The sequence below is a fragment of the Barbus barbus genome, assembly GCF_936440315.1.
Source record: "Barbus barbus genome assembly, chromosome: 4".
Taxonomy (NCBI): Eukaryota; Metazoa; Chordata; class Actinopteri; order Cypriniformes; family Cyprinidae; genus Barbus; species Barbus barbus.
In genome coordinates this window covers 21,174,481-21,186,728 of record NC_136732.1, presented here as the reverse complement: position 1 = coordinate 21,186,728, position 12,248 = coordinate 21,174,481, and the positions used below count along the sequence as shown (strand labels likewise).

The window sequence follows — 12,248 nt, the reverse complement described above, 5'->3', positions numbered from 1 at the left end:
TAGTGTCGGTCTCGCGCTGGATAGCGGTCGCTGCGACTGTTGGATGTAAAATAGACAAACAAGCCGAAGCATCTCGGCTGAGCGCGAATTAATCATATTTAGCGGTCGGAGCGGAGCGTCGTTGCCTGGGTGGAGTTGCAGTGCATCGCTCAATTATGCACGAGGAAGCGGCATCGGCTCGCGCACTAGCAGCGCAAGCTAACCACTGTCCCGTATTATGACAGTCATCTGCATGCCTACAGCGTTTGATCATCACGCGTGGCAGTCAAGCGCGTTTGACTTCGATGCTGGTGCTAGACACGATGATCTCTGGTAGAAATTCACTTTTGCCCGTCGTTTCATTGACATGACAAACGGTTAGCCAGGGCAGGCCTAGCTAGCCACAGTGTTAGCTAGGAAAAAAATCACTTCACTGGATTATAGGCAGCATGCAAACCCTACGGTTTGTTTTTACTAGAGGGTGCATCCAGTGAGCGAATAATAGAGTGTGTTATAGATGCGCAGCGAGTAGATGGCTGCTAGTTAATAGCCGGGTTACTGCCAATTTGACAGGTTTTATTATCTGAAAAAAGTGGCAGGCGTGCGCGTCTCACAATGCATTTTCTCAAGGCAACTTCGGATTGTGTCACCGAAGCAAACACTTGTATAATACAGGCACTGCCTCCGGCTAGCTAGCTCTCCGTGACTTTGCGAAGTAACATGCCTGATCTCGAGTGGATTTTATGCTCTAAATAAGCAGCCAGCGTTTGCACAGTGCTTTAGCAACTGTAGCTAGATTCTCGCCGGCAAGAGAGGGGATGCCCTAAACGGTCCAAACATGTCCAGCAAAGCTTCGGGCAAAGAGAAGAAGTCCGGCTTCAGCAAGAAGCTCTTTCGCCGGGGCTCGGTGCGCTCCGTGGGGAGTTTCATGAGCAGAGTCCTAAAGACCCTCTCCACGCTCTCTCATTTCGGATCGGAGCTGCACGCGCCCGAGGGCGACAAGGACGATGGGGGGTTCACAGCCTTCAAGAAAGAGGGCAAGGGATCCGTCGCGTCGGATGACAGCGACTGCGGGGGGTTTCTTGGTAGGGACAAAATCCCCGGAGTGGCCGGTTTGAAGAACCACGGCAATACGTGCTTCATGAACGCTATTCTGCAGTGCCTGAGCAACACGGAGCTGTTCGCCGAGTATCTGGCGCTGGAGCAGTACCGAGGAGACCAGCCGGACGACGAGAAGCCCAAGACCAACGGGGTCGTGCAGAGGAAGGGCGGCCAGGACAGAGGAGAGGTGACCGAGCAGCTGTCGGGGCTGGTCCGAGCCCTGTGGACCTTTGAGTACACGCCGCAGCACAGCCGCGAATTCAAAGTGAGTTGTGTTGAAGCACACCTGGGAATATTTTGCCTATCTGCTGTAACCACATGAAAGATTATCTAACCGACATGAGTCCTGAGAAGTTACACTCGTCTCTGTGACACCTCTAGCCAGGGGCGTAGCCATCATTTCAAAAAGGGGGGGGGGGGGGGGGGGGGGAGATGTCTAGTGTTATACCTGTTTTTTCAGTTAACCCTTGTCTAATTGACAGGTTTTATTTTTAATCATACCTTTTTGCTTAATATGCTTTATGATTATATTATTATATATGATTATAAAATAGAAGGAAAGAAAGAGAGAAAAAGGAAAAAGAAAGAATGAAATACATCAGCTTGTCGCTGAGACAGTACCCTTAAAAGGACATTGTACCTTATTTACCCCAAAAAGTTTCATAGTTGTACATTACGGTACATATTGGTACTCTATATGTGCACCTTTTTGAGTATAAGTTACAAAGATGTCCTTATAAGGGTACTATTGTTTACATATTTCTAATTGTATTTTGTGTGTGTTGTATGTAGAGTACATGGCACACAGTAATGGATACTTGCACATTCACATACTCCTTTATTCTGTTCTGTTCTGTTATACATTAGTCTGATTAGTCTATCTTAAAAGAAATATCTTATCATAGACAACGCTGTAAATAATCTTTACCTCTGAAGCCTCACTGAAACTTTCTGCCTCATTCACTCTCAACTGTGTATTCACTTCTGCCTCTGTCTACAGCAAATAAAGTAGTGTTTGAAACATGTACATACAGGGAATAGTGACATACAGAAGAAAATAACACATTAAGTGCACTGCTGGACAATAACCAATCATTTGTATCCTAAATTATTTTTAACACTTTAGAATGGGGAACACATATTCACTATTAACTATGACTTTTACTTCAATAAACTCTTAATTTACTGCTTATTAATAGCTTGTAAGGTAGTTGCTGTCGTTGTTAAGTTTAGGATTATGGGATGCAGAATATGGTCATGAAGAATACAGAATTAATATGTGCTTAAGTACTAATAAACAACCAATATGCAAGCTAATAATTACATACTGTAGTTAAAAATGATAGCTCAGAAGTTGTTCATCATACTAATGTTATTTTTAATTTTTCTATATTTGACTAATTATGTGTTTTCTATGATTGGTCCATATATAATCCTACAAACATTTGTGTATTAATAGATTTTATACAATGTAAAAACAGCCAGGTGTTAAAAGCCACTCTATCAGTTCTTCTCAGCTGTGAAGTTTGACAAACCTAGGCTGACTGTTTCTTGTTCATTCTTGACAACACATAAAAACGTAAAATTAGTGCAATAATGACAGAGCACCCCTAAATTAAGATCGTCAGTGCTTGATTGAAATACATAATGTAGAATTGAACATTAGAGTTAAACATGTCACAATGCTGCAAACGCTGTAAAATCTCAGTTCAACATTATCTTTATTCTTATTTGAAGGGTTCTGATAACATACATACGTGTTAAAATAAAAGACGTTACAAAAGAGTTACGGAAAAATACACTGAAAATAAATAAGTGCATGTTTGTCCAGGCAGCTTTTCTATTTCTCCATATAATGAACATCAAAACTTGCTAATTATTCAACAAGAGCAATAGGCAGAGTCACTCAACATTGTGCAACACTATTCGGATACCACATGCCAACTTACGCTGCTTGACTTCTTCGTAAAAGAGGAGTGAAGAGTTTCTTGCCGCTTTGAACTCATCTCGACCTCTAATGAAGGATGCATACAGCACGGGACCACGGGCGCGAGACTGGGCATGTTGTGACGTCACAAACTGAGTGACTGATTGCCATGGAAACGTAAACATCATGTATAAATTATCTTGTCTTTTTGAATTTTAAATCATTCTGCATTTATATACATTGCTCCATTAAAACCTCAACATGTTGAGAACACAACTGTCCAATGAAAAAGTGCGGGGGACGAATTTACTTTTTATAAAAAGTGAGGGGGACACGTCCCCCGCGTAATCTACGCCCCTGCCTCTAGCTATGTCTTGGTGATTCTTTTGAGATGACTGGTGATTCTTGCATCAACTTTACAACCAAACTAGGTACTTAATCACATTCCAGAATATAGCCAATTTTATTCAGCCTTGGTTGAGCATAACCAAAAACAGAACAAAAAAATAAAGCTTCAAAATAAACTAAACCAGTGGTTCTCAAACTTTTTACACCAAGTAACACCTTAGAAAATATTTGGCTCTCCAAGTACCACCATAATGACCAACATTAAAATACAGTTGCATAGTAGGCCCCATCGCAGTATTTCCCATCGCTTCACAAAAGTCGTTAAGGAGTTGGATTGTACTGACTCGGTTTGAGCGGGTTAGTGACTTGCTGAATCATTGAACTGCGAATCGGATTAGCAGTTTTGAGTTTTTAATAACTTATTGGAAACATACTTTTCGAAAGAAGTGATTCATGGAAATGTGTCAAACTACTCCCAAACAGTGATTATTTTTGCAATGGTGTTTTGTTGGTTGCTAGTCTGCTTTAAGGTTTAAATGCAAATATTCCTATCCCACTTTACAACCATAAGTACACTGTAAACCCTAATAAGTTCACAGAACTCAATTATTTTGTAACAGATTACACAAAAATATTTTAGTGATGTTTTTAAATGTTTTAAGTTTACATAAAATAAAAATTATATTTACAGTTGCCTTAAATTATCTCAATGTTATCTTCTAATTATTGATATTTCTCAACTTATAATTGGGGAGTAATTCACTCAAAATTTAATAAAGCCAAAAATAAGCCATAGGTAGTTTTCATGGAAAAGTGCTTTAAAAGAATTTGGGCAACCTGTTTGGTTCCCTTTGGTTAACACTTTTTAATATATTCAAGTGGTCCCTAGGTATTATTTCAGTCCACTGCTGGTGGAGCAGCATATGTGTTTTATTCAGTGTTATATTAAACCTGTAAAGCCTGACATGTGAGAATAGCAATAGTTTAGTTTTTTTAATAGAATGGTTTATTGAAATTTCTGAGAAAAAAGTCAGCTGTCAACTGAAAATATTCGGAAGGAACAAATAAATTCCTTGAGAAATATAACTTCCCGGTCATGTCCACTGCAGCCATCATAGCCTTCACATTCTTTCTGATTTGAGTGATCCTTTTCTTCTATAGCTAGCTAAATATGTTTAACGTGAATTCTTGCTAAATATGCAGTTATATTACGGGTCGTTGGCATGAATTGTACTCGTGATGGAGCAGTGATGGAGCGCTCCTGTGCACTCGCACATCTCTTAACACGTTTAGACACGTTTTAAGTGCGCGCACTTTCTCTGCGCGAGAGCAGCGTATATGAATGAATGAATGAATGATGCATTTATATAGCGCTTTATTGTGTATTGCTGTACACCCAAAGCGCTTTACAATCATGTGGGGGGGGGGGTCTCTCCTCAACCACCACCAGTGTGCAGCATCCACTTGGATGATGCGACGGCAGCCACAGTACAACGGCGCCAGTGCGCTCACCACACACCAGCTACAGGTGGAGAGGAGAGAGAGTCATTGAGGCAATCAAGTGTATGGGGATTATTAGGAGGCCATGATAGACAAGGGCCAGTAGAGGGAATTTGGCCATGACACCGGGGTTACACCCCTACTCTTTACGAGAAGTGCCATGGGATTTTTAATGACCACAGAGAGTCAGGACCTCGGTTTAACGTCTCATCCGAAAGACGGGAGCGCGCGTCCGGTTTTGTGCGAGAGCAAACAAGAGCAAAGGAAATCTGCGTGCGAGCGGGGAGATTCGTGCTCGCGCATTATATTAATCTACTTTCGCGCTACAAAAATGCGCTCTCGACATTTGGCAGTAAAATAATGCCATATGCAGTAGGCTTTAAATGATTAAAAACACACAAAAGTGAATCCTTAAAAAGTACAGCTGTCAACACTGAATAGAAGTTTTCCATATCCGTTCTTGCTTCTGTAGATTAGAAGCATTCATGTCTTATTGTTCAAAACTTGACTGATACTCTGTGTGTTGTGGTAGAATGCTGTGGCCAGGAGTGCCATGCAGTACCGGGGAAATGCCCAACAAGATGCCCAGGAGTTCCTTCTCTGGCTACTCGACCGTGTCCATGAAGACCTCAACCATCTTGTACACCCTAACATCAGAGCCTCTATAAAGGTATGACTGTGAATGGACATAGTTGGGTTTAATGACCAAATGTTTGGCAGTTTGGTCTAAGGATGTCACACAGTAATTTCAGCTGAATTAGGAGACTGTTAACCACTCTAGCTATTTACAGAGGTTGCACAGAATGACGTTTATGCAGGTGCATCTCAATAAATTAGAATGACGTGAAAAAGTTCATTTTTTCTTGTAAGTTATTTGAAAAAGTGAAACTTTCATATATTTTAGATTCATTGCATGTAAAGTAAAACATTTAAAACGTTTTTTTTGTTTGTTTTAATTTTGACGATTAGAGCTTACAGCTCATGAAAGTCAAAAATCAATATCTCAAAATATTAGAATATTTACATTTGAGTTTCAATTAATGACCATCCCTACAGTATAAATTCCGGGTATCTCTTGTTCTTTGAAACCACAATAATGGGGAAGACTGCTGACTTGGCAATGATCGAGAAGAAGGTAACACAAAGAAGGTAAGTCACAGAAGGTCATTACTGAAAGGTGTGGCTGTTTACAGAGTGCTGTATCAAAGCATATTAAATGCAAAGTTGACTGGAAGGAAGAATTTGGGTAGGAAAAGGTGCACAAACAACAGGGATGACTGCAAGCTTGAGAATACGGTCATGCAAAGCTGATTCAACCACTTGGAAGAGCTTCACAAGGAGTGGATTGAAGCTGGAGTCACTGCATCAAGAGTCACCACGCTCAGACGTCTTCAGGAAAAGGGCTACCAAGCCACTTCTGAACCACAGACAACATCAGAAGCGTCTTACCTGGGCTGTGGAGAAAAAGAACTGGACTGTTGCTCAGGGGTCCAAAGTCCTCTTTTCAGATGAAAGTAAATTTTGCATTTCATTTGGAAATCAAGGTCCCAGAGTCTGGAGGAAGAGTGGAGAGGCACAGAATCCATGTTGCTTTAAGTCCAGTGTGAAGTTTCCACAGTCAGTGATGATTTGGGCTGTCATGTCATCTGCTGGTGTTGGTCCACTGTGTTGAAGTCCACAGTCAACGCAGCCATCTACCAGGAAATATTAGAGCACTTCGTGCTTCCTTCTGCTGACAAGCTTTATGGAGATGCTGATTTCATTTTCCAGCAGGTCTTGGCACCTGCCCACACTGCCAAAGGTACCAAAAGCTGGTTCAGTGGCCATGGTGTTACTGTGCTTGATTGGCCAGCAAACTCGCCTGACCTGAACCCCATAGAGAATCTATGGAGTATTGTCAAGAGGAAGATGAGAGACACCAGACCCAACAATGCAGATGACCTGAAGGTCGCTATCAAAGCAACCTGGGCTTCCATACCATTTCAGCAGTGCCACAAATCGATCACCTCCATGCCACACCGAATTGAAGCAGTAATTAAAGCAAAAGGAGCCCCTACCACGTATTGAGTACATATACAGTAAATGAACATACTTTCCAGAAGGGCAACAATTCACTAAAAATGTTTTTTTTTATTTGGTCTTATGAAGTATTCTAATTTGTTGAGAGAGTGAACTGGTGGGTTTTTGTTAAATGTGAGCCTAAATCGTTACAATTAAAAGAACCAAAGACTTAAACTACTTCAGTCTGTGGGCATTGAATTTATTTAATACACGAGTTTCACAATTTGAGTTCAATTACTGAAATAAATGAACTTTTCCACGACATTATAATGTATTGAGATGCACCTGTATTAGGGGTGGGAATCTTCAGGCACTTCACTATCCGATCCAATTTCAAAACGATTCTTGATCTACATTTTTTCCCCAATTAATTGTTCTGCTGTGCAAATACATCTTTACAACTTTACATTTTAACCAAAATTACAGCTTCTATGCTTTTTGTTTATAGATGGAATCTCTGTATGTCAGTACTGCCATCTTAAAAATAGGGGTGTGAATCTTCACTGGTTTCACGATTCAATTAAATTACGATTATCATTATCAACTCTATCACGATGCGTCACATTCTCAGTTTTCAATATTACTACACATGGCAACATTTTCATAATTTTATATAAAATTTATTTTGTGCAAAATTTAGTTTATTTTTATTATATAAACAGGCTGCTTAAAAAAAACTTATTTAAAATAAGTGTTCTTTAAGTGTCTGAAAGTTTACAGACAATAGTTTTGTTTTTTTCCCCCTCATCATTATTGCCGTTTGATTATTACTGATGAGATCATAGACAGTGGCAGCTTTAACAGGCTGCATTCACACTAATGCACAGATCTATTTCAATATATCAGATGTTTTGTCCTGCTCTGAGAACATAACTAACTGTGCGTCAATTTCATATAAAAGTATTCGAAAATGCAAGTGCATTTAACCGCAATCGAGCTTCAGGACAAACAAACACAAAGCGCACGTGAAAGTCTGTCAGTGCGTGAGTTTCATGCATATAGTACTGCATTCCAAACGGCATAAATGAAAGCATATCTAAAGAAAACACAGCGGGTGGAAGGCACACACTGTCAAGCAATGTGCACTTGTCTCACAGCGCATGTTCTGTGCAATGAAGCCCGCCGTGTCTCTAGCGCACACATGCCATATGTGGGAAAAAAAACAAGATCAGAGTCAATTCTGAATCGTTGAAGAGAGAATCGTGATGCATCGGAGAATCAATTTATTTATTAAATTTTTTCTCCCACCCCTAGTTTGTATCAGCAGCTCCATAAAAGCTTGGGATTTCAATTGTTTAAAAAGCAGAACAGGAGAAGAGCCAAACGTGGCTGGATTTATAGAGCCATTCTGCCCTGGAATGGTAGCTGGGGGTTTCGCATCAGACATTAGTCTGACAAAAATTGGGACAGAGTTTAGGGCACTTAAATTCTCCCCTATATCAAATGCATGGGACGTAAAATCACATCCTATGGCCTGTTCGGAAGAGGGCTCGTTCGGTTTCTTTTTACAGCCTGTGATGTCCTGGTCAGGGTCAGCAACTTGCATACTCGCATGAGGTCATTCAGCTTGTCCGATTGATTTAGATGTGCGTTGTGGTTTCCTGGAGTTTGTGCCAAGAATCACGAGACTGACGGTTTCCTGGCTGACTGCCTGTGCTTCTGAAGAGCCAGATGCTTAGCTGGAATCTTAAACTTATAGAAGAACGCCAGTCTCTCAAATTATTAATCTCTTGCACTGTCTAGGCAGTATATCAGGGTTTTATTTATTGACTCAAGCACTACCTTACGGTGCAGCATAATCATATGCACCTTTAATCTGACGTCTGTCAACAGCGTGCGCTTGGATTGTGCAGATAGTGTTTAAATCGCAGCATTCTGGATGGTTTAATAGCAGATATGTGTACGATTGTTTTTTGAGAATTTGTTTCTTACCTAGGCTGAATTAATTTGATCAGTAAAAACAGAAATATTGTGAAACATTATTTTAATTTAAAATAGCCATTTTCTCTTGAAATATATTTTTAAATGTAATTTATTAATTCATTAAGATGAATTTTCAGCATCATTATTCCAGCCTTTAGTGTCACATGATCCTTCAGAAATTATTCTATGCTGATTTGATGCTCAAGAAACCTTTATTATTATCAATGTTGAAAATTTTTTAACAATATTAAAAAAATGTTGTTGATGGTTTTTTTTTTTTTTTTTTTTTTTTGTGAAAACAGTGATGCACTTTTTTCAGGATTAGTATAAGGTAAAAAAAAAAAAGGCTTTTATTTAAAAATGGAAATCTTTTCATCTTTACTGTCAGTTTCGAGCAATTTAATGCTGAATTAAAAAAAAAAAATTACTAAACTTTTGCATTGTAGTGTATATGATGCAGTTTGTAGCTCGTAACTGTCCTGTAAAAAATTGTTGCGTAATATTTGGAGAATTTGCTTTGACACTCTCCTTGTGGTGATCAAAAGTTTAAAACTCCTTTAAAACATTTGTTTTCCTTAGCTTTCAACATGTTAATTTGTTGATGTTTCATTTTTGTATTAAATTGTGTGTGTCCAAGTTATACCGAGCAGCATATTTTTATTTTTGATTTTATATTATTATTATTCTCCTCATGTATGGCACTTTGGTCAGACTCTGGGCTGTTTTGAAAGTGCTTTAAAAATGAATAAATTAAACTTAATAATTGACCTTCCGCTGGTTTGTCTTGAATTACAGCTGTTAATATTGTTAAATATTGACTAAAAGTCTCATGTTTGTCACCGTAGCCTCCTATTGAGGAAGACGATGGAGCATTAGAGGGACCTTCACCTCCTCTTTCAGCCGGCTCATTTGTTCAAGAGCTGTTTCAAGCTCAGTACAGGTAATAAACACAGATGTCTGTCTGTCAGCTGTATTTAAATGTTCGTCTTAGTTGAAATTGCTCACTGTGGCCTCTGTTGATTCCAGATCCTCGCTTACCTGTCCGCACTGTCAGAAACAGAGCAACACTTTTGATCCATTTCTTTGCATCTCCCTCCCAATACCATTACCTCATACACGGTAAGTACTGGTGTCAGAGAGACTGCCATTTAATTCCTTTCTGTGTGTTTTGATGACAGCATCATGCTTCATCTGTAGGTATAGACATGAAGGCAGATTGATCAGCCGTCATGTCTTTATTAATGGCGTGACTGATGAACAGGGGTAGGATGAATATTAAGAAATATGCTCAGACACCTGAGTTTAAATGAAGTGTTCGATTTCATGGCTGTTGGAATGATGTTGTTAATTTTTTAGTCTGCTATGGACTTTCAGTTTCCATTTCATGGAGAACGAATGGCTTCATTTAATTCTTAACTGAACTTTGGGCTGGATCTGCAGTTACACAGCCCACCACATATTGTCACCAATCATGAAACTTGTTGTCGCTCTGTAGCAACTATATAGATACACTATCGATCAAAAGTCTGGGTTGCGATATAATTGAATGTAGTGTCTTATATTTTCAGATGTGCTCGTATCAAACTACTGTATATCGATAGTAACGGTATTGCTTCATACCGTATCGCTTAAAGATATATATCGTACAAACTCGATATATCGCCGATTTAGTGCTTTACCTTGAACTTAAAGTCGTGTTTAGTTTGCATGGAATATTTTTATTTCAGTTACCCAAACGATTTGTAGTCTTAGTTTTAGTTAACAAAAACAACACTAAAGGTCACTGCATACTGAGTCCGAAATTTTCACACGTTAAAAAATAAATACGACCTCACGTTGTGTCAATCACGTTTGCACACTACCTCTGAAACTTTCGTCTGTCAAAAAAAAAAATTTGGATCAGGTTCGCTTTTCTGCGTTTTTGCATCCGTAGCATGCATTTTGATAGGAAAGGATGGGGAATATGAAACAACGGAAAAACGCATGCGAAAATTTCGGACTCGGTGTGCAATGACCTTAACACTTGCCTCATATCTTCTCATTGTAAGTGTTTTACTAAACAGTACAGACATTTTCCTTTGTTTTTACAAGCTTATGGACAAAAACTTATTTTCTGTGGAAATTGACAGCATGCCATGGATATCTATGTACTTTTACTCATAATATTTCTTCATAAAATATAAAGGTTCCAAAGTTGCTACTTTCTCCTTGTTTTAGGTGCTAAATATATACTTTTCCCTTCAAATGATCATCCTGTTCTGCTTCTCTCCTGAGGTGCTCTGATGCTATTTTTAAGAGGCCAGTGTAGCAGTGGTTGATCAAGGATAGCACTTGGTTTAATCCAGTGGCATTCTTACTGCTGAATTTATTAGTACACATTAATGATTAAAGAAGCCGAGGTATTAGAAAACAGACAGTGATTTACAGCTGAACCAGTGAATAATAGTCCATGGGAGAGTAGAATCGCTGGGCAGGTTTCACTTTCACATCATTATTGAGTAAAACCCTGCCGGTGTTTTCATATCATCCCTAATCCAAGAGGTTCTACATCATAAAGAAGAATCGGGGGATATTTTGACCCCTCCGCCCACTGTGGCTTTCTGCACTGTCGGCATCTCTCTGTTCTGAAAAACATTAGTGCAGAGAAAGACTAGATTTGGAGCTTATGCTCTGCCAGCATGAACAATGACTGATCCGAGGTAGAGGAAATTGCATCTGGAAGTTCAGCGATAGTTGCCCTGGTCGTCACGGTCTGTGGGAGTAGATTTCATTTGCCCTCTCCTTAATTCTGTTTATCCATGCTTAGCAAGTGCTGTTATTTCTGTGTATTATTTCATAGGTCATTTATTCCCTACGCTTCCCTGATATGCCACTTTACGTGGGCAGATATTGATGAAGAGTTGTTGATTTAGTCTGCTTCGCCTTCTGGGGCCACTGCACACAGCTTTTCCTCTTTAGAGATGAGTTTGCTTCCTAATGCGTTTAGAGAGGTGATCAAGCATCATTAGAGCAATTCTAAATGCTTTCAGTCCTTACAGGCTGCTGAATGCAATAAAAGGACCTTAAGTAGTGTGTTACATTGTACCAGCTTGTATTTTAAATTAATGTTTTTTGGAATGTTTATTTATTTTATCCACATCCGAATTATATATATTTTTTTTCACGTGAATAAAGTTGAATTAGTCTTTAAAGGAATAGTTAAACAAAAAAAGTAAATTGGCAACATTTACTTACCGTTGTCATTCCAAATCCATAACACTTTCATATATCTGTGGAACACAAATGAAAACCTGAGATTTCTGTCCCTCCACTGAATGTGTATTCTACCAAAACTTTCACGCCTGAAAGAGTTCATAAAGACATTGTAAAATAAATTTATATGAATTAAGTGTTTTAAAGGGTTACTCCA

At 39.2% G+C, this 12,248-nt stretch overlaps 1 protein-coding gene across 1 annotated transcript in view; it reads left to right on the top strand.

Annotated features, from left to right (window-relative positions):
• The first annotated feature begins 723 nt into the window (after window positions 1-723).
• LOC306869122 (ubiquitin carboxyl-terminal hydrolase 31-like) overlaps window positions 724-12,248 on the top strand; it is a 31,585-nt gene continuing 20,060 nt past the window's right edge. Inside the window, exons 1-4 of the mRNA XM_079415736.1 lie at window positions 724-1,345; window positions 5,388-5,525; window positions 9,685-9,779; window positions 9,866-9,958. Coding sequence (XP_079271862.1) covers window positions 818-1,345; window positions 5,388-5,525; window positions 9,685-9,779; window positions 9,866-9,958 — 854 coding nt within the window. The 5' untranslated portion in view covers window positions 724-817. The remainder of the gene's footprint in view (window positions 1,346-5,387; window positions 5,526-9,684; window positions 9,780-9,865; window positions 9,959-12,248) is intronic.